The 23,180-nt window shown below is 40.2% G+C and overlaps 1 protein-coding gene across 1 annotated transcript; it reads left to right on the top strand.

The window, feature by feature from the left end:
• The first annotated feature begins 266 nt into the window (after positions 1 to 266).
• Positions 267 to 22,943, top strand: slc9a1b (solute carrier family 9 member A1b). Its single transcript, XM_079654080.1, has 12 exons — positions 267 to 895; positions 7,858 to 8,318; positions 9,257 to 9,507; positions 9,607 to 9,824; positions 9,938 to 10,134; positions 10,528 to 10,617; positions 10,751 to 10,821; positions 11,553 to 11,726; positions 18,880 to 18,994; positions 19,110 to 19,208; positions 19,717 to 19,789; positions 20,400 to 22,943. Exons 1-12 carry the CDS (start codon positions 613 to 615, stop codon positions 20,624 to 20,626), a joined length of 2,259 nt encoding a protein of 752 aa, XP_079510206.1. The 5' UTR covers positions 267 to 612; the 3' UTR covers positions 20,627 to 22,943.
• The last annotated feature ends 237 nt before the right edge of the window (positions 22,944 to 23,180 follow it).

Here is a 23,180-nt window from a genome sequence, read left to right as displayed (position 1 = left end):
CATACGTGGTCCTTTAAGGCGTAAGTATTATAAAATGATTAATAAATGTCCAATCTCATTTATTGTTTTAATTCCGTAGCGGTAAAATGTATTATAATAACTAAAATATGTTCTCCTGAAATGGGAGAGTGTAGAAATACAAGCTGTATAAAACAGAAATACTCAAGTACAAGTACTTGCTGTGCTCCTCCACTTCAGCAGGGGTCGCCCTCTCTCCGGCTGAGTGTGGGTGTGCTGTGTGTTATTTCAAGAGAAAAAGAGTTCGGCGTGGGCTTGGGAGGTTTCTGTGTGATGGGGATGGATATGGACACTTGATAAAGTTCTCAGAGCGTTTGAGGAGAGAATAACAACACGCCAACAAGTGTCCAGGCTTTAAATCCTCTCAGCAGGCGAGTAAGAGTTTTAAAATAACCCCCACTGATGACAGCAGCTTGTATGTCTGCAACATTTAACCCCCGTTTGTTCTTCTAAAACTATGCGTAATTTTGAGATGACAGTGCGTAAAAGTGCGCGTTTCTACGTTGCGCACCTTTCCCTCTCCTCGTCCTATCCTCATCTTCATCTTCATCGGATCTAGAGAACGATCAGCAGCCGTCAAAGCATCTCAACAACATGGCTGAGCTGCGACCCGCCCGGTGCTGGAGGACGGGCTTCTTCTTCTTCTGCGTCTGGCTGCTCCTCTTCCTCTCCGTAGCCTCCGGGAGTCTTGTTGTTGTGTCGGGGAGCAACGAGACGTCGGGGGGTCCAGTCGGAGACACGCCGGAGGACCCCCACCACCAAACTAACTCCACCACTCACAAGAAGGCTTTCCCCGTCCTCTCTTTCAACTACCAGGACGTCAGGAAGCCCTTCGTGATCTCTCTGTGGATCCTGCTGGCCCTGCTCATGAAGCTCGGTGAGTGGCCACAGGACTAAAGGGGTCCTCATTCAGCATCAATGAGGGGCTGGGGATCAGGAAATGATGGGTGCTTAGCAAAAACTGTCATGTATTTGATATCTGCAGCCTATACAATAGTTTTATCAGGGTCAGATTGAAAGTGTATGTGTTTCTATGACAACATGTAAAGCCATTTTAAAGAGTAAAAGGAGGAAAATTGCAATAAAACATCAGAAATGAATGCACAATAACAAGCATGGGTCAGAGGTGGAAACTAACTAGTACATTTACTCAAGTTCAAGTACTCCACTACATTTATTATGTACGTTTTAGTTACTTTACATATTTAGATGAATGATGTGAAATATCATCAAGTGTTTAATCAGACGTTAGTTCCACCTGGAGTAAATTCACAAGCTACCCTGCAGTATACAAAGTCATTCAAACTAGCTGCACCTTTACCAGCTTTGAGAACACTTTCATGATCAATCATTATGATCAAAACAAATAATAAATATTATTCTGAAATGGGTGCATAATGAGTACTTTTATATTTTGATGATAATACTCTTGTACTTTTATTTGAGTAACCTTTTAAATGCAGGACTTTTCGTGTAACAGAGTATTCCTACACTCTGGTACTTCTACGTTTACTCAAGTACAAGATCTGAGGGATTAAAGTATACAGGCATCATGACTGAACATGTGATACTGTAGAAATAAGCATTTTTTTCCTAGGCACACTGGAAAGGTGTGAACATACTGTGTTGAGGATTTGATATTGTGATGTTGTTTCAGCTTGGTGAAAGACAGATTTAGTTAAAAAGTAAGAATTGTGTATGGAGTTTGGTGTGAGTATGTTTCTTGGTAGGTACTGGTGTCAGCAGCTAATGTTTTGAAGTCAACTCAGAGAGTCATATTATAAGTTACCAGAAAAAGGTCATTGCTTAAGTTGAATTCTTACTAAATTGCTGACAATGCTTTACATTTTGACTTCCCTTTCCTTTCAAAATATATTTATATCATAAAAAAAATGTTGAGTCTATTGTTTAATCTGCCGTATATGCAGTCCATTAACAACCTATGTTAGTACATCCTCAAAACATTTGGTTCTGTCCAAGCAACACCTTTTGCTGCCTGGATCATAAAACACCCCTATAAACACATAAACACAACCAAAAGAAAACACATTATATTCCCTTCTACTTTAAATTAGCACATGTAAACAAAGAAATTGTGCACCAAAAACAGCTGCTTGTTCAAGCCTGAGGTTTATCCGGATTCTCAGGATTCCTTCAAGTAACTGTTAAACTTCCATGTGTCCTATGTAAACAGCCCATATTTACAATCCATGGTTACAAAATGAAAAAGTATTTTGCCATGTCTTGCTACCGACAGCCAGGATTTTCAAAAATAATAGCTACAACAACAGCAGTTAATAACAAACAAAGATGTTTAAGGCAAGGCAAGTTTATTTAGCACCTTTCAACACAAGGCAATTCAAAGTGCTTTAAAAAGATGAAAGACATTAAGAGCATTAAGAAATAGTGGAGTGGAAACACTTTATAAAATGGCATTTAAAAACCTTAATTAAAAAGGAAAGCGGAGTGTACTGTGGTACTGTGAAATTACAATATAAATGAAATGGCATCGATTACTGTACACTATAATGAAATAAAAAGACTTGTAAAAAAGAAAAGAAAAAGGAAAGCGGATATGATAAACATGAATAACATGGGCATAAAATACATGAATAAAAGTTACAGTGTAATATAAGGGTTCCCAAAGGAGAGCTGATAGTCTCCACTGAATACTCCGGTTATATTTCTCTGCAGCACAAACTTGTTTTAGAAGCGTCATTGTGTCTGTCAATTAAGCAAATGATGAAGGATTAGACTTTAAATAACCCTGGCAGAGGTTTGGCTGCAGTTGTTCAGACTAATTAAAAGTATTACATATCTCTCTCTCTGTGGAGTTTTATAATAAGTCTTCTCTCGCCTCTGACCTTTAGCTTTTACACAACCACATATCCTCATATGCTGAGAGGATAAACTATTCCCCAGGATACAAAGAATATATAAAATAAGTCATTATTCCAACAGGCAGCTGGCTTACTCGATTCTTATTATTATTTTGTGTGATCAAATTTGCATTTAATCAAGGCAGAACAACATGTGAAAGAACATACATACAGCTCCCTTACAAACAAACACAAACACCATAAGCCAAAACATAATAAGATCAAAACACCCGCCCCACCCTTCCCAGGACCCCTGTGGGCTGGTTCAAGCGCCAATAGGCAACGAGCAGCATCAAATTACATTTACACATGCAGAGAGAAAGGAATCACATTCCAATCCAATTGATACGGGCTGTTGACAGCTCCATATGGACAACATCAAGTTAAAACCATGGCTTAATGGACTAATTGTGGCGCACCGCAACCATTTTCTTAGCAGCCGTTAGGCCAGCAAGACCTATGCGTTTTTGATATTTTAGGAATCTGAAGGGAAGAAATGTGATTCAGTAGCAGAGTGGATATGGTCAAAGGCACCGACGATTGTTCTTATTTTAATATTTGTTTCATAAACTCAATTATAATATCACATATCATTATTATTTTCTATAGTATTTGAGCGCTTGCAGTATTCAAACAAGTGTTGTTGTTGTTCTTTATTATATCATGTTCTATTTAAACAGTGACACCACACACCCAAGAAATGTTTGACCATCTGCCGACCACACTATCTGCAATGTTCAGAGCTTTCAAGAAAATCACAAAATATCTATTGTATTCAAACAATTGGTCATGGTTGAAGTTTTTTTTAAATCTACATTATGCTTTATAATGAGGACATTTAAAAAATATTATCGCACTTAAAACGTTTGTGCTGCAGAAAGCTTTACAAAATGTAGATTTTAAGATGTCCTGCTAAGTACATATTTTAGTCCCGATTATTATTCAATTTTACTTTAAAAACTCAACATTTGGTATTTGTGCGTTGATTAATAAGTATAAACTCCACCTAATGTCATGAAAAATATAACATGTGTTTCTGCTAACATTGATACTTTTTCACTGTTATTAGTCCACCAGAAATGATTCATTTGGGGTAAAGAAACCAATTGTTGATACTCCTTTTCAGTAGCTGAGAAGCGAAGAAACTGTGTTGCCTTAGAAAATAATATCATTGGACTGTTCCTAATAAAATAAGAACTCTAATTTAGGCCCTCCCCAGTGGTGGAAGAAGTATTCAGATCTGTTTACTCAAGTAAAAGTACTCAAGGGACTACTTGGTTGCTCTCAAAGTCTTAAAACACTCGAAGAAAATAAAGGGAAAGTATTTATCGCGCAAAAAGGGCTTTTCATAATACCAGTGAATTATAATTATTGATGCATACATGTGTTCATCAGTTTAATGTTGCAGCTGGTCACTTGCATTACTCAAACAACTGCTGGGTATCTATCATAAAATCATATTTTAATGCATTAGTTATATTTTAAGTAACTACAGCTTTGAAATAAATGAAGTAAAGTATTGGTACAAAGTAGCATAACATAGAAGTACTCAAGTAAAGTACAAGTACCTCAAATTGAGCTCAAGTAATGTACTTAGTTACTGCTGCTGCCCTTATTACTGTGAGATTTATTACAAATAAAGATAAGTTTTGCCTTTGAATTATTATAAAATAGTTCACCCTGCCTCCCTGAATGGAGGACACCGGGCAGCGCTGATTCTGATTGGCTGGTTGAATCTCTCCTTCACTGAGTCGTTGGCAGCTCTGCGTCTTATCTGCTCCGTCCAGCTGCTGCTGACGAGGGCCGGTCCAACTTCCTGTCCTAATGCACTGCTCGATAACAAAGGTCCCAGTGTAGAGGCAGAGCGGGGGGAGCACGGACCCCTGACTGCATAAAACATCACAGAAAATGTTCCTTACAGCTGCCTCGACCCGAGTCACATGATAGGGAGGCTGAATGTCAAGGCCTATTCAGCTCACAGACAAATGTGAGATTAACAGAGCAGTGATATCTACTGTATCAGCCCTTTATTTAACACATAGCTATAATGTGAGGTTTTTGCAGTGACACTCTGTTGAATATCATTGAAAATGAAATCTATTAGGAAATATTTTTAAACAAAACAGACAATTACCTAATGCTCTGGGGACTAACATTTATACTAAAAGTATTGAAAATGATTGTTGTCTTCAACAGATTCAATATTCAAAGGCTTTATTGTCATTGGTAATATATGTTCAGCATAATTTGAAAATCCAAGTCCCGGGCTCCGTCAAATATGCAACATACAAAATACTTAAAGGGGCCATGTTATGCTCATTTTCAGGTTCATATTTGTATTTTATGCCTCTACTGTGACATGCTTTAATGCTCTTTTATTTTTCTCCTACTGCCTATTTTAACCCTCTGTCTGAAACCAGAGCCCAGTCTGCTCTCATTGGTTTGCTGGCCGGCTCTGTTATTATTGATCAACCTTTTAGAGATGTCCCGCCACTTAGCCTATCACATAGCCTACAATGTGTTGGAGCGCTAGCCAATAGAAGTGTGAGTGTTGCATAGTGATCACATTATGTTACTGAAGTAAACAAAGGAGTCCAATGGAGGCGGTTCAGGTGCACTATATTAAACACTGCCAGAAGGGAAAACCCCAAAAAGTATAATAGTGATTCTTTAAGATTTACAAACAAATAGAAATGTTGCGCAAAGAAATTGAAATAAAAAAAAAAATCTATTGAAATATAAAAGATAAATGTTGAAAGAGAATCAGGCAAGTGACACAAAGTGCAAGTAAATGCAGATATAAGTAAACTTTATACATGTAAAGACGACATTTTATGTAAAATGAAATACTGTACAGTTTACATTACATATTTTGCTTTTGTAGTAATATATAAATATGTGGACTGTAAACAGATTTGTGTACATTAAACATAAGTTGGTTACGACACTTAACTTGTGGCCCCGTATAACATCCACTAAATGCTAATATTATTGACTGTTCCCATTTAAATCTAGATTAAAAACATAAAATATGACCTCCACAGATATTTATGTTCAGTCTTTTATTCACGCCTGCAGCAGCCTCTACTGTATATTTGATGAGATGGTTGCAGTGGCGTACAGCTGACTGAGTGAATTATTTTTTTTTGTTTTCAAATCAAAGTGCTGCTCTAACGCACACAGAACCGTTTCCTGAATATAGACTCTGGGTATTATATAATATTAGGTTTGGGATAAGGAGTTTACGTTAATTTACTTTTCCACTACAGCAGGGGAAAAAATACAGCCGAGTCATGAGTCACAATTTGTTTAAAGTATGAAGTGCCATTTTACAACTTCGTTTAAGAGATATTAGTATAATTTGTATAGAGTTTGGTTTGAGTAGGTTATCCTGGCTAAAGTTGTCAGGTTGACTGTATATATTTTTTGTCTAACCAAACTAGTTTGCAAAATATGCTTCATTAGCGGTTGGCTAAAGACTGGTCTGCCACTAAATCCCTCATGACAGGACGAGATGGCTGCTGCATACACCTTGACTGTGGCATGAGCATGAGCAAGCTCCTTGTCCACCAGTAGCTATAGATAGGATAGAATAGAGCCAATGTACCGGACAGAGGCTCTAGACTCCTTTCCTCGCACCAACGTTCAGACTGCAAACTGCCTGAAGCAGGAACGTCTGTCTGTTCTCTGACAGTGGCACGTGGCTGCCCTCCTTATCGAGGGGGCGTACACCTCTCTCTCGATGGGGGCGTAGGCGTACCCCTCGCTCTCGATGGGGGCTGCATTGAGCAAAATCCCCAGATACCACACCTGTTGGTGAGGCATGGGACTGCTCTTCTTCTTCCAATTGACCGCAAACCCCCAACTTGGTTAGGTGTAAGATCAATTGGGCTGTGTGGAACATCTGCCTATTCCCTGGACCTGGCCATGACTATGAGGTCGTTGAGATCAAATAAAACCCTCATGCCATGGTCGCGAAGCGGCTGAAGCGCTGTGGCCACACATTTGCTGAACGTGCGTAGGGACAAGGAATAGCCGAACGGTAATCTGTTGTACTCATAGACGCAAATACTTCCTGTGTTTTGGCTTTCTAGCAATTTCGACATGAAAGTAATCGTCCTTCAGGTCGATGGTTTGTGAATCAATCGCCCGGCTGCACCAGTTTCAGTAACTATAGGAATGCCAACCACTTCGTCCTGTAACAGGCTGTTGTGGATCCTGCTCTTGCTGCCTGGATAGTCTGTATAACTTTGTCAGACAGTCCACCCTTTCTCAGCCTGTTCCTCTCAGGAGCCAAGCCTGGAGAGGTTGGCCCAGAGTGGGTAACGCCCCTATTGCACCCGCTTCCTGAGACAGCGCCCCCCGGAACTGAGGGACGGTCCAAGGCTGGCCCACCATCATTTGTGTCACTTCTGCGTACCATGGCGCCGAGTGGCGTCCTGGGGCTACCAGAATGACCAACAACTGTTCTTGTCTCCCCCTCTCCAGGAGTGGGGGAATGAGACTCTCTAAAGTTAACGGTTGACCAATAACAGTTAGGATACGGGCCGGGCCAGCTAACCAATCAGAGCAGACTGGGCTCTGGTTTCAGACAGAGGGTGAAAAGAGGTGCTGCAGCACAGGCAGTATGAGAAAAATAAAGAGCTTTTTGAACATTAGAGCATGGAGACATGTCACAGAAGAGACTACATACATTAGTATGTAGTCTCTTCTGTTCATATTAATGAACCTGAAAACTAGCATAAAAGGGCCCCTTTAAAAAAAAAGATTGACAGTACTTAATGTTTATATCAAAAGTTCAAATACAATATACAGGAGAAAGGGAATGTTGACCCATGATATAATACAAAACTATAAGGGAACACTTTTTGCTGAAAGAAAGGTTTATGAGAAGGAGTAAAAGTGAATGGTGTTGACTTTTAGTTTACCTGAGTAATTATCTCCAATCTTTCTCTCTCAGGTTTTCACATCATTCCTAATATATCCAACGTGGTCCCGGAGAGCTGTCTGCTGATTGGCGTAGGTCTGCTGGTGGGCGGGATCATCAAAGCCGTCGGAGAGGAAGCCCCCGTCCTGGACACCAAGCTCTTCTTCCACTACCTGCTGCCCCCCATCATCCTCGATGCCGGCTACTTCCTGCCCATCCGGGCCTTCATGGAGAACATGGGCACCATCCTGGTGTTCGCCGTGGTGGGGACTCTGTGGAACGTCTTCTTCATCGGGGGGATGATCTTCGCCGTGTGTCAGATCGAAGGCGTGCAGCTGGCCGGGGTGGACCTGCTGTCCTGCCTGCTGTTCGGGTCCATCGTCTCCGCTGTTGACCCCGTGGCCGTCCTGGCCGTGTTCGAGGAGATCCAAATCAACGAGCTGCTGCACATCCTCGTGTTCGGGGAGTCGCTGCTCAACGACGCCGTCACCGTGGTGAGTGAGGGGGGCGGGGGAACGCGCTGGTGCTTCTACTTGAATTGATAAAAGGAGAAAGGAAAGTTTTAATGATGGAAGAAAGGAAAGATGTAAATAGGTAGAATGGAAAATAAAAATCTGAAAGAAGGAAGGAATAGGGTTAAGAGAAAAGGAAAGAAAGAAAGAAAGAAGAAAGGACGAAGAGAGCAATGACAGAAGGAAGGAATTGAGCAGTGAAGTAAAGAAGTTAGAAGTCAAGAAGGAAGGAAGAAAGACACAAAGGATGGAAGGAAGGAAGGAAGGGTGAAAGAAGAAAAGAAGGAATATATGAAAGAAGGGAGAAAGGGAAGGAAGGAACTAAGGGGGCAATGAAAGAAGTAAGGTTCTATTGAGTAGGAGAAGAAAGGAAAATAGGAGCTAAGTAAGAAAGGAAGTATGTGAAAGAAGGAGGGAACAAAGTATATCAAAAGGAAGGAGGGAAGGAAGTATGTAAAAAAGAAGGAAGGCAATATGTTAGAAGGAAGGGAAGAACAAATGAAGTATGGGGGAAAAACCGGAAGGAAGAATATAAGAAGAAAGGAAGGAGGGAAAGAAGGAAGGAAGAAAGAAAGGAAGTATGTCAAAAGAGAAGGAAGGTAGTATATGCAAAAGAAGGAAGGTTGTGAAAAAGAAGGAAGGTAGGAAAGAAAGAAGATAAAATTAGGGATGAAGTGTGAAAGGAAGGAAAGATTATAAAGGGAATTATAGAGAAGTAAGTTACTGAATAGGGGAAGAAAGAGGGGTCAAAGTATAAAGAAAGAGAAATGAAAGGAAGGTGAGAAGAATAAAGAGCACGGACAGGAACGACCAAAGAAAAAATGACCTTCACTTAAATAACAAACGTTGAGTGTTGAGAGCTATAGGAAGCACCTTGAATAAAACACAAAGAAAGTCTCAGTGAACGTTTCCCTCGGCAGGTTCTGTATCACCTGTTCGAGGAGTTTTCTCATGCAGGAACTGTGACCGTGTTGGACGGCGTGCTGGGGGTCGTCTGTTTCTTTGTGGTTTCACTGGGGGGGGTCATGGTGGGCGCCTTCTACGGCCTCCTGGGGGCCTTTACCTCCCGCTTCACCACACACACCCGGGTCATCGAGCCCCTGTTCGTGTTCCTCTACAGCTACATGGCTTACCTCTCTGCGGAGGTCTTCCACCTGTCTGGCATCATGTCGTAAGTTCCTGTGACACAAGATGGGATTGTTAATCCAAACCAATACCCTTACAGCCAGATTTCAAAATGCTCTCCTTGTTTCCTGTCTGTCATGTTCAGGTTGATAGCATGTGGCGTACTGATGCGGCCGTACGTGGAGGCTAACGTCTCGCACAAGTCGTATACCACCATCAAATACTTCCTGAAGATGTGGAGCAGCGTGAGTGAGACGCTCATCTTCATCTTCCTCGGTGTTTCCACGGTGGCCGGTCCTCACGCCTGGAACTGGACCTTCGTCATTTCCACCGTCATCCTCTGTCTGGTGTCCAGAGTGCTCGGTCAGTTACCATAAAAACCGTGAACATATCAGTTAGTGACTTTTTTTCGCTGTATTCTTTCCAGTTATTCTTCTTGATAAACGGTATCATGTTGTTTTCTGTCCATTCTTAAGGAGTCATTGGCCTCACATGCATTATTAATAAATTCCGTGTCGTGAAGTTGACCAAAAAGGATCAGTTCATCGTGGCCTACGGTGGCCTGCGAGGTGCTATCGCCTTTTCTCTGGGGTTCCTGCTGACCGACAACGAGAGGAAGAACATGTTCCTCACCGCCATCATCACCGTTATCTTCTTCACTGTCTTTGTGCAGGTGAGAGGGACATTTGCATTTCTCTGTTTTATCTGCAATAAAGTGACTTCAGACAAAATTAAGATATATAAGAAAAGCCTTCATTCATCATCACCAGAGGAGGTATGTAGATGTTAGAGCATCATAAAAGAAAACGCATACTGCATAGTATAGTATGACATGTAATATATAGTTTTAATAAGCAATGTCATAGTTATATTTAAAAATAAAAGGAAGTATTATAAGATAATACACTTTATATTTAAAAAACATATAATTCCTGGATAATGTTTCTATCAAGTAAAAGTGGTCCAGAAAAAGACACGGGGTGGTTTCTTTGTTATTATTATTACGAAAGTTATTTGTCGGTTTTATCACTATCTACATGGTCTTACTTGTTGTTTCTATCTTCAGGGAATGACAATCAGGCCTCTGGTGGAGCTCCTGGCCGTGAAGAAGAAGAAGGAGAGCAAACCATCCATTAATGAGGAGATCCACACACAGGTGAAATCCACAATCTGACCTGGAACACTGTTAACTTACCAGATGTAACAAATATTAAAGCTTGAATCACATTTTTGTTTATTGTTCATCTTTATGCAGAAATAACATCATATCACTTTCCTTTTGTCTCCAGTTTCTGGGTCATCTCCTCACAGGAATTGAAGACATCTGTGGTCATTATGGACATCATCACTGGAAAGACAAGTAGGATTTTTCCTCTGACTCCTCCCTATTACTTAAGAAACGGCCTAACAGCAAGGTTTATACAATGTATGGGTTTTGAAATTATGAACATTATGAAGATACATATTATGTAAATAAAATAGATCACTTACGATAGGAGAGAATTAGCTAAAGGATATACAGTTATGTTGTTATTCATTTATTTAACAAGGACAGTGCACATATTTATTTCTGTAAATGTACACGAGTTTCTGTTTCCTCATCTGTTAAATGTTTTGGATTTAGTAGCCAGTAGAAACTCAACGAGAACCAGGAAATAAAACATTTAAAAAATGTTTTTAAGTTAACTGAAAATATAGAATGAAAAAAACATAGTGTATTTTAAAGTAAAAAACAAACAAAAACTAATTTGAACGTTAAAAACAAATCTTAAATGAGCAAACCCTCTCTGGTAACTAAGCTGAATTGAAAACAAAAATTAAGTACAAAACTAAATTATATATATCAGTTTTAACCCCTTCAATCGGCACACATAAAACATATATTTGAAAAACATACATTAGAAAAGATTAAAATAAAACAATATACACATCTATTCCTTCTTACAGTACAAATACACTTAGAGAGACTAGTGTGAATAAGGGGAAGTGCAGAAGGTATTTGTATGGTAATGATCAAATTACCATCAATTCTATGAGTTTATTTAACGCTGTGACTGAGTATAAATGTTAATGATTGCTTCCTGTGCTCAGGCTGAACCGCTTCAACAAGGCCTATTTGAAGAAGTGGCTGATCGCAGGCGAGCGCTCCACCGAGCCGCAGCTCATTTCCTTCTACAACAAGATGGAGATGAAGCAGGCTATGATGCTGGTGGAGAGTGGGAGCGCCGCCAAGCTGCCCTCCATCCTGTCCTCCGTCTCCATGCAGTGAGTGTTAGTTCATGTAGAGGTCATGAAGACAAATTCTGTTTTTTCACATACACCTGAGGTCGAACACTACAAGTCTCCTGGATGTAAATGAAAACAGATATAAATACCAGGGCATTTGTTCGAGAGATGCATTAGTGTAACTCGATTCATGTGCATGCCTTAAAACATTAGTGTTAATTGACACAAAAAAAACACAAAATGTATCAGTTCCTATATGTTTTTTGTAGGGGTATGTACACTCTTTTTAAACCCAAAATCCATTCTGTACCAAATATCATCTTACTCCGTTGTGACATTAACACATATTGCTTTGGACTTTTACCACAGCACACATTGCAAATTACAGTCCTTGGTTAATATATTGCAAATATTGTGAAGCTCCCTTTCATTTTAACAACAGATATATTTTAACATTTTGATCAAAATGCATTTTTCTTGAAAATGTTGTTATTTATGATTCTTGAATGTTGTTGTATATTTTTATTTTGCTCCCACTATGTTTATTGCTCTGCACCAACATACCAAGGCAAATATTTATATTAAAAAACCTCCCTTATCTTTCTTACGGCCCGTCTACACTACAGGCATCGAAAAATGCTTTCAACGCTTCGCCCATTCACTTGAATGGGGGGACGTAGAAGATTTTTAATCTTCGCCGAACTGCATTGTGGGGAGCATGGCATGGCTTTGCAAGCATCGCGAGCATCTATCGGCATCAAAAGTTGAACAATGTTCAACTTTTGAGGCTCGATGCTTGGCATCAGCCAATCAAATCCCGTTTATGCAAATCCCGCCAGTGCAAGCGCTAGCCAATCAAACCGCGTGCAAGCTGGGAGAACCAGACCGCAGTTCATTTCTTCATATTCCAAACGAGATATTACGGTAGCAAATCACCCGGTTCTTTAAGACCAGAACTATTTACCGGGATACAAACCGGAGGAACCAGGCATGGAGGGAGGTGGCAGAGACAGTGGGTGAAACTGGTAGGTTTTTCGCCTGTTTGGAGAGTTTATATCCAGTTTACTTCGTTTTAACATTGCTATTGCTTTGTATGTCGGGGGCGGGAGACTCATGTGATTGGTTGTTGGTCGCGTTGCTCGCAAAAAATCGCCAAGCTTCAGACACGCCCAGCTTCAAGATTTTTTGATGCCTGTAGTGTAGACGGGCTGTTACAGTGCAGACGCTTTTCTGTTTGCTCTTGCCTCTGCTTACTTTTTATGCTGATTTTCCTATTCTTATTCTCGGAAAACTTCGAGCAGCGGCTCCTGGACATTAACTTATCACTGGGACAGTTAATCTTCGTAAATAGACGGAGGTTTTCAGCCATATTTCAACACTTTTACAACAACCTCAGTCTTACAGTAGCGTGGCCTAGCGAAAGCTAAAGCCTGGTAGGCTACTGCATGCTATTTAGCTTAAGCTAGTTGGTAGCAAAATGCCTCCGTTCTCTAAAGATGACTTCCAGAAACTTCTACAGAAGATGGCTGTGTTGGAAATGAAAATGCAACGGTTGGAAGTTAACGTGGAAGTGAATGGATTATGTCGTGGGAATGACACCCCTTTACCAGTGTTGCAAAATAATGGAAAAGGGTATGCTAACTCACAGCTAGTTAGAAGCTACAAGGGTTCCAAGGAACAGGAGGGCTGTGTACCGGGTAATAAATCTACAAGTGGTAGTCCTCCCTGGAACTCTCTGGGTGCAAAGCCTAAGAGTAAATCATTTCCATGGGATTTGAGAGGACGAATAACAGGCAGAGCCCAGCGCTCTGAAATCTGTGATGCGACCGGCTGGCCTGCATTTTTATCACCCAGGAAGAGTGCCTCTTCAACCCCTATTCATACTAGGAAACAGCCATGGACAGCTGCTAAAGGGAGAATTACAAACAATCCTCCTAAACCACCAAGTGTGCCAATCCAGAACAGATACGCTCCGCTGACCGAGAACCGGAGATCTCTTTCTAATGACCTGGATAACCTGTCCTCCTCACACAGCAGGGTAAGGACCAACAGCTACTCCAAAAGTAAAAGGCTAGAGGGAAAGCTAACGACTGGGCCTGAAACTCTGATTGTGGGTGACTCTGCTGTAAGAGATGTAAAAAGTCTGTGTAGTAAGAACAACACCAAAGTACTCTGTTTTCCCAAGGATATGGTCTCTGACTTGGCTGAGAAGATCTTGTATATTGGGGCTGAACATCCGACTGTGAAGAATGTGGTACTGCACATTGGAACAAATGATGTTGTGAAACAACAGTCAGAAATGCTGAAAAAAGACTTTAAATGTCTGTTGGAAACTTTCAGCTCTCTAAATGCAGAGGTGTTCATCAGTGGCCCTCTACCGCCAGTCAGAAGAGGAGTGGAGAGATTCAGCAGATTGTTTGCACTGAACACCTGGCTTTCAACTGTCTGTCCTGACCATTCTGTCCATTTTATTGATAATTTTAACTTTTTCTGGGATCGCAGACATTTTTATAAGGCAAATGGAGTTTGCCTTTACAAGTCAGGAGTGAAATTGTTTATCTCTAACATATTCAACTGCCTGCGTCATCAATCTGTTCCCTCTGCCAAGGACAAGCGGCAAGAGGAATCAAAACAGGAGAAAGACACAACACATCGCGCAGAAAACATTGAAGAAGTATCACTGCACCCGCCTGAGGAATGTTCTGATTATGGGAGACCTATGACACAAATGGAGGAGTCTCCACTGCCCGTCACCCCCCCTGTCAACGCCTTTGAGGATACTCTTCATTCATCCCCCAGCTCTCTCTACTCTCCGCTCACCCTTTCACCCTCGCCCACCCCCCTGGAGTTTGATGAGCAGATGAAGGAGATACAGAGGGTTGGCACCAGTCCTTCCTGGAGTTCAATGACCGCATGAAGGCGATACGCAGGGTTGGCAGCATGTCCTTTACCCCCGCCCCTCAACGACGCCCACCAAAATCACCGAAACAGAGACGTGCACCATCTCGCCCGGCTTCCCTCACCCTGCCCTCCTATGATGAGAGGAGCAGGGTGGTGGGTCCTCCCTCCCCTTCAAAGACTGATAGGGATGTGTCCAGGCTCTCGTCATCTCACGCCTAGACTACTGCAACTCCCTCCTGGCTGGTCTACCTGCATGTGCCATCCGACCTCTGCAGCTCATCCAGAATGCAGCGGCTCGTCTGGTCTTCAACCTTCCCAAATTCTCCCACACCACACCGCTCCTCCGCTCCCTTCACTGGCTTCCAGTAACTGCTAGAATCCACTTCAAGACACTGGTACTTGCGTACCATGCTGCGAATGGATCTGGCCCTTCCTACATCCAGGACATGGTTAAACCGTACACCCCAGCACGTGCACTCCGCTCTGCATCAGCCAAACAGCTCGCTGCACCCGCACTGCGAGGGGGACCCAAGTTCCCGTCAGCAAAAACACGTGGGTTTGCTATCCTGGCTCCAAAATGGTGGAATGAGCTCCCCATTGAAATCAGGACAGCAGATAGCTTACACATCTTCCGACGCAAACTGAAAACTCATCTCTTTAGACTCCACTTCGAGCGATAAAATTACTAACAAAGCACTTATATACTAATAAAGGGCTGGCTTTCTAAATGCCAGTTGAGTAGCACTTGAAATGTTTGGCTCTATGAAACCTGATGTACTTATATGATTCTGTTTTCTTAAAGGTTGTATCTTCCTGGTCGAATGCACTTATTGTAAGTCGCTTTGGATAAAAGCGTCAGCTAAATGCAATGTAATGTAATGTAATGTGTGTGTACAAAACGCTGCAAACTGATATTTGCTGGGTCCAGGCTCAAGGGCGTATGGCACTCTCAACTTTTTCCAGGACATGCCAGGGCCCTGCCTGCCTGTAGCTTTGCCGATATTTGTGTTGATAGGTAATAGATTACGAGCAGTGAATCATCTTAGACACAGGAAGCGCTCAAAGGTTTGTGTGAGTTTATCAAATTTAGCAGTGATTCCATGTCAGCCACAGCTTGTTACAAAAAACCTGACTTATAGTGTGTTTAACAAACTTAAACTAGCTTTATTAAATGTCAGTTTTTTGGCAGGAAAAACATTTTTAATCAATGATTTTATCACTGAGCACAATCTTGATTTTATGTTTTTAACAGAAACTTGGATTGAACAAAATAACAGTGCAGCTGTTTTTATCGAATCAACCCCTCCCAACTTTAGTTTTATTAGTCAGGAAAGAATGCATAAGAAAGGGGGTGGAGTTGCTATTTTGTTCAATGATTCCCTTCAATGCAGGAAGACATCTTATGGGAACTTTGCTTCTTTTGAATATGTGGCCCTGCAGCTAAAAAGCTCCTCTCGAGCTCTGTTCCTAAATATCTATAGACCACCCAAATACTGTGCAAGCTTTTTTGATGATTTTACCGAGTTGCTGTCTATAGTGTGTATTGACTTTGACCGTCTAGTCATTGTTGGTGATTTTAACATCCATATTGACAACCCTCAGGACAGATGGGCTAAAGAACTGTTTTGTGTTCTTGATAACTATGGACTGACTCAGCATGTGACGGAGCCCACGCACAATAAGGGGCACACTCTGGACTTAATGATCTCAAAGGGTCTGAATATCTCTAATGTTGTGGTGACTGATGTTGCACTCTCTGACCATTCCTGTGTTTTCTTTGAGAGCTCTATTTCTGTTCACAAAAATGTTCAAAAAGAGGTAACCACAAAGCGATATTTAACTGAAAATACTAGGGAAATGTTTACTCAGAACTTTTCTTCAACACTTGCCCCTGCTAACATCTCAATAAATGAGCTAGTAGATCATTTAATTCAAAAATTAAAAATGTTATAGATGCCATTGCTCCAACTAAGGTAAAGGAAGTCACTGGGAAGAAAATATCTCCAGGGAGAAAGGCCACGACCGTGAATACAGAGAAAAGAGAGTGTCGAAAAGCTGAACGCAGGTGGCGAAAAACAAATCTGCAGGTTCACTTTGAAATCTATAAAGAGAGACTGGCCTTTATAATTTGGAATTGAAAAACGCAAAACAGTCTTTCTTCTCTGACATCATTACCAAAAACAAAAACAACGCACGTGCCTTGTTTGCTACCGTCGACAGACTAACTAACCCCCCAGTGTCAGAAGCCTCTGAATTTCTATCCACCAGGGCGTGCAATGATTTTGCCTCCTTCTTTACTGACAAAATTCAGAAAATCAGACAAGCAGTCAGTGCCTCTGCATCAGGTGCAGCAAATGTGTTGTCTCTGTGTCCACTTAAAATCAATTCAGACATCATGACACAATTCCATCAGATTAATGATAAAAACCTAGAGGACATTATTCAACTTCTGAAATCCTCCTCCTGCTGCCTTGATATTATTCCAACAGGATTTTTCAAAGATGTTTTTCCTTGCATGGCCTCAGATCTACTTCATATAGTAAACAAATCTCTTCACTCAGGTATTTTTCGACAGGCCCTGAAAACTGCAGTCATTAAACCGCTCTTAAAAAAGAATAATCTAGATGCTTCAGTAATGAACAATTACAGGCCCATATCAAACCTGCCATTTCTGGGTAAAATCATTGAAAAAGTAGTTTTTCAACAGTTGAGTAACTTCTTGCATTTAAATAACTGTTTCGATTTGTTCCAGTCAGGCTTTCGTCCAAACCACAGCACTGAGACTGCTCTTGTAAAGGCCTTCAATGACATCCACTTAAACACAGACAGTGGCAGAACTTCAGTGTTAGTATTATTAGATCTCAGTGCTGCGTTTGACACTGTTGACCACAACATATTACTAGACCGACTGGAAAACTGGGTGGGACTTTCGGAAACAGTTCTACATTGGTTTGAATCCTACTTAAAGGACAGAAACAACTTTGTTTCTATAGGTAACTACACATCTGAGTTGACAAATATGACATGTGGGGTACCTCAAGGCTCCATCTTGGGGCCTCTTCTCTTTAACGTCTACATGCTACCACTGGCTCAGATAATGAAGAACAACAAAATAAGTTACCATAGCTATGCAGATGACACACAAATTTACGTAACAATTTCACCAGGAGTCTATGCTCCAATTCAAACACTGAGTAAGTGCATTGAACAAATCAATGACTGGATGTGTCAGAACTTTCTCCAATTAAACAAAGATAAAACTGAGGTAATGGTCTTTGGAGCCAAGGCAGAACGTATAAAAGTTAGCGCTGAGCTTCAGTCTGCAAGGTTCAAAACAACAGATAAAGCCAGAAATCTAGGTGTAGTCATGGACTCTGACCTGAGTTTCAACAGTCACATTAAAACAGTTACTAAATCAGCTTACTATCACCTAAAGAACATATCTAGGATTAAAAGACTAATGTCACAGCAGGATTTGGAAAAACTTGTCCATGCTTTTATCTTCAGTAGACTAGACTACTGCAATGGTGTCTTTACAGGTCTCACTAACAAATATTTTAGAAAGCTGCAGCTGATTCAGAACGCCGCTGCTCGAGTCCTCACTAACACTAAGAAAGTGGATCACATCACTCCTGTTCTGAAGTCTTTACACTGGCTTCCTGTGTCTCAAAGAATATATTTGAAAATACTGCTGCTGGTTTATAAAGCACTGAATGGTTAACTTTAGGCCCAAAATACATTTCTGACCTACTGCTAAATTATGAACCATCCAGATCTCTCAGGTCTTCAGGGACTGGTCAGCTTTCTGTCCCCAGAGTCAGAACTAAACATGGTAAAGCAGCGTTTAGTTATTATGCTCCAAATATCTGGAACAAACTCCCAGAAACCTGCAGGTCCGCTGCAACTCTTACTACTTTTAAATCCAGGCTGAAGACTTTTCTTTTTGTCACTGCTTTTAATTGAACTATTCATATCTTAGACACCACTGTAACTTTTATCCATGTATTTTTTCTTTTAATGTTAACTTCTCTTTTTAATGACTGATTTTAAATGTCATTTTCTTAATGTCTTTCATTTTTTGTAATCCACTCTGAATTGCCTTGTGTTGAAAAGTGCTATATAAATAAACTTGCCTTGCCTTGCCTTGCCTTGCCTTACATGAGCCTAACCATGCCTCTGATTCTGAATATTCAAATAATTTGTTCCAGAATAAAACTGAAACATTTTTGCTTTTAATAAAACCATAAAAATGAGTTGTTATGACTAGTAATGAGATGCGATGTCTCCACAGAAACATTCAGCAGAGAGGGTCGGGCAATCGACGGGCCATTCCGAGTATTTCCAAAAGTCGCGAGCAAGAGATCCGGAAGATTCTGCGAAGTAACCTGCAGAAGACCAGGCAGAGGGTATAGGACATCATTCATGACGTTGTTATGCAAAGAGTGAAATTTAATGAGTTATCAGAAAGGTAATAAAATGTGATTCTGACGCTTTGTTTTTTTAATCTATTTTTGTCCTTAGCTTCGTTCATACAGTAGACACGACCTGATGATCGACCCGTTTGAGGACAACGTGAGTGAAGTCCGCTTCAGGAAGCAGCGGGTGGAGATGGAGAGGAGGGTGAGTCAAACAGCCTCGTCTACTTCTCCTAGAAGTATACTTGATTTTGAAAGCTCATTTAGGTCCTAAACCTGAAAATCACAGAGTTGACCTGTTCAAAGTCAATGCTCTTTATTTCATTTAATGATATACAGTGCATATATGGAAGATAAGCATCTCTGTCTCACCTTCAATTATTTAACAATGTTCAAATATTATGGTTTCTTTTGGTTGCCATGGCTATTCTGGGACTTGTTTTTTAAGCCTTTAATTGATCTGTATCTAAAATGGTTTCTAACCTAATTTACAGATAGACCTATTGGTTGTAGTGGCTTGTTATGCTGGTGTAATCCCATTTACTAAGGATAAATGCTTTTATATACCTGAATGGCGTCCAAATGTCGCCTTTGTCATACGATTCAATTTGAATGAACAAACTAAAACCTAATGGCCATTCTTTCTAATTTTACATGTTGATGCATCATTCATTTTAACATTATGATTATGAACCTCTTTGTGTTATTCACAGATGAGTCACTACCTCACAGTTCCTACAAATCGCCAGGAAACACCGTCAGTGAGAAAAGTGTGCTTTGAACCAGGTCAGACTTTTCAATATATCTTTCGTAAATTATTAGTGGAATTAAATGTTGTAGTAATCTAGATCTGCAAAGTAACCTCAGCTTTCAAATAATGTAGTGGAGTAAAATAGTAAAACATTTACCTCGGAGGTGAAGTGGAAATGCATAGCCTCCCAAATGAAGGGAGCCGTAGGAGTGCCATCAAAGAATATGGAAAAGAAGAAGAAAATGGATATGGAAAAAAAAGAAATGAAAGAACAAAATGTTAAATACATTTGAAAAATGTAATAAAGAATAAAACAGTAAGCAAGAAAAGTGCAATGTAAAGAAACAAATTAAATAAACGATGAAAATATATGAATATATAAAGACAAATATGAGATAATTATTATAAGCATAATATTGTATTTTTTTTAACATGAAAATGATTTGAGATTATATTTAATTATTTAAATGTTATGTCTTTTTATTTACTGATGATATAATGTCTTTTATGGCCCTCTTGTGACTCCATATGAATTAATCCTGACTAAAACCCAAACTTCTACAAGTATTTATGATTTATTAGCTGCTTGTAAAAAAAAATGTTAAGCAATAAATGATGTCACTGCACTTTGCATGTATCCCCCAGAACATCAGGTTTTCACCTATGACAACAGTGAGAGCCCCCGGGACCCGAGGGCTCGGCCAGACCCCGGCCCCCTTGATGCCATTAGCCTGGTGAGTGAATCCCAGGGGCCCAATCAGAGCCGCGAGCCGAGAGCCAAAGTGCCTGAGGAGCAGGAGGAGCAAGACCAACTAAAACTATCACGCTGCCTTAGTGACCCGGGGCCAAACCAGGAGGACGATCTCTCGTGATGAAGCACATATTCAACTTTCATTATGTCTTTGTTGTATTTAATGAGTGGAAATCAATGAATGGGAGTTGTAGCAAAGCTTGATATTTACGAAGTATTATTCTTTTCCATGTTATGTTTTTTTTTATGAGATTATAAAAAAAAAGATTTTAATCATGTAACATATTACCAAAGCATGCACCACTGACTATTTGCTATTTCAGGACTTAAATACAGCCTGAAGTTAGCAAAGGTTCACCATTTTGTGTCTTAACAAACTGCATCAAATAGAGCACTTGTTTTGACAAGCTTGAAGCTCCAGATGGGTGGAGGTGACTCCCTCAAAGCACAGTATTAAGATGGATGATGTTACTATTACAGATATATCAGTGTTGCCATTTATCTAGAAAAATCTGCACAGAATTACCAAAGAAATGTTTGAGGTGAACGAAGTTTTGCAAATTGTACAAAATTTGATTTTGGCCGTGCTAGTGGCATTGCTTTAAAAATGCCTAAAATAGGTTAACAAGTAGGCTACTTGCCAAAAATCTTGTGTAGACATTCATGTTCCCCAGAGGATGAATGCTCATGACTTTTACTCTACTGCCATTATGAAGTTTACATTTTCTGAGTTGTGTTTGAAATACATCGGCCAATATTAAATGGTTTGCCATAAAATATCCTTTAGACATTCATGCTCCCTTTTAGGATGAATCTAAATGACTTAATTCCTTGTCTCATTTACCTGTCATAATCAACTCAATCTTTTAAAATACCTGCACAACTGAAATGTCCATTACATTTTGTGTTTAGTGCTTATCAGCAAATATTGACTAAAAGGGAAACATGGTAAACATTATATCATGTTAGAATGAGCATGTAGAGATGATATAGTGTTTACCTTGTTAGCGTGTTAGCATTTAGCTCAAAGCAATGTTGGACACACTTACGCCTGCATTATTCTAAAAAACAGCTATCTAACAATGTTTTTTGTCATGTCACATAATCATTTAAAAACGGGGACACATCGAGACAGTCTCTCTTAGAAAACATTCATAATGTTACACTTTGTTGTGACATTAAATGAGAAGTAGTTGTGACAAGAATGAAGAAATGAGCATGCTAAGATATTATATTTACTTTGTTAGCGTGTTAGCATTTAGCTTAAAGCTATGTTGGACGCTCCTAGGGTTGGGGTATGGTTAAAAAGAACTAGCTTGTTTTTAGATGTTCTGACACATTATCATTTATAGAGGGGGATAACGTCACACATCAAGACAGTCTCTCCTAGAAACTGTTCATATTGATCTAGCCTACTTTCACATTAAAAGTGACAGAAGTAGTCGTGACAAGAATGAAGGAAGAGTGTTCATACCGCAGTTCTTTTTTTAGCTCTGCCCAGCTGTTCAAAAACAGGATGAGATGGGTGTTAATGTCAAATATTTAATTTAGAAAGTTAGAAAAGTGTCACACACCCCCATGAATATGACATTGGAACGATGTGGGGGAATAGGGAGTTTCCGAAGCTACATTAGCATCTGCAGTTCAGATGAGATATAGCCTACTGCTGCATTTGGTCTTTATTTAACTCTGAAGTGTCCCCATTCTGGATACATCTTATTGAAATTCAAATGTCACATCAGTAAAAAAACAATTTGAGCAGATGGTGCCCTATCAATATAAAAAATGTCAAAATGCTCAAAGATTTGCCTCATAAATTCTTGATCGGACTATATTGTGTCTAAAAACCTGCAAGAGGGTATATTCTTGTGTATTGAAGTGTCCTTTAGAAAGCACAAATCTGGTGATCCAAGAATATTAAACTTCAAGAATGAACTGCAGCAATATTGTTTTACCCAGGTCTCTGAACAAGATTACTTCACATCATGACTGATCAGTGTTTTTTCTCAGGGACTGCAACAAGACCCAGTATTACAAGATGGCCTTTGCAGAAAAAGTGTTAAACTGTCTACACATTGTGCCCCTATCGCCTCTATATTGTGACTGTTTGTAAACTGCAGTGTTGTTTAGCTTCAGAAACATTCCACAAGTAATTGACTTTCTCAATTTCCTTGTAACTAAGCTCGACATGTGTCTGTTCCTGGTAACTGAGCGTGCTTATAGGCTTTAATTGGGAAGTTAAGAGATTAATCATCTTCTCTGCACTGCCTGGGCTTTTGCTGCCTGCATGAATACCTTAAAATGTATTGCTTCCTGTGTGTTTCTCTGTTGTAGTATTTTTATATTTTGAAGGTGGACAATGATCTGAAGTATTGTATATTTGTCAAATGAAGAAAAGCTTTAATTCCTGTCTCAAATAAAGATATGTCATTGCTTAAGCTAAGTGATTTGAAGAAGAAGAAGAAGATTCAACTTATTGTTATTACGTAGTACAGGTACTAGTAACGCAACGGTTTCTCTGCATTTGACCCATCCTAGTGTTAGGAGCAGTGGGCTGCCATTATGTACGGCGCCCCGGGAGCAGTGTAGGTTATGGTGTCTTGCTCAGGGACACCTCGGTAGCACTTGGTCTTTCCGGGACTTGAACTGGTGACCTTCCAGTTGCCAAGCTGTCC

The sequence above is a fragment of the Notothenia rossii genome, assembly GCF_949606895.1.
Source record: "Notothenia rossii genome assembly, chromosome: 10".
NCBI classification, from domain to species: Eukaryota; Metazoa; Chordata; class Actinopteri; order Perciformes; family Nototheniidae; genus Notothenia; species Notothenia rossii.
The sequence above is the reverse complement of the archived record's forward strand: the minus strand, read 5'-3'. Positions and strand labels throughout refer to the sequence as shown.

Coding starts and splice junctions, on each gene's coding strand:
- slc9a1b (XM_079654080.1), top strand. CDS start 613: ATGGCTGAGCTGCGACCCGCCCGGTGCTGGAGGACGGGCTTCTTCTTC. Junction 9,508..9,606: donor CACCTGTCTGGCATCATGTC/GTAAGTTCCTGT, acceptor TGTCATGTTCAG/GTTGATAGCATGTGGCGTAC. Junction 18,995..19,109: donor TGCAGAAGACCAGGCAGAGG/GTATAGGACATC, acceptor TTTTGTCCTTAG/CTTCGTTCATACAGTAGACA.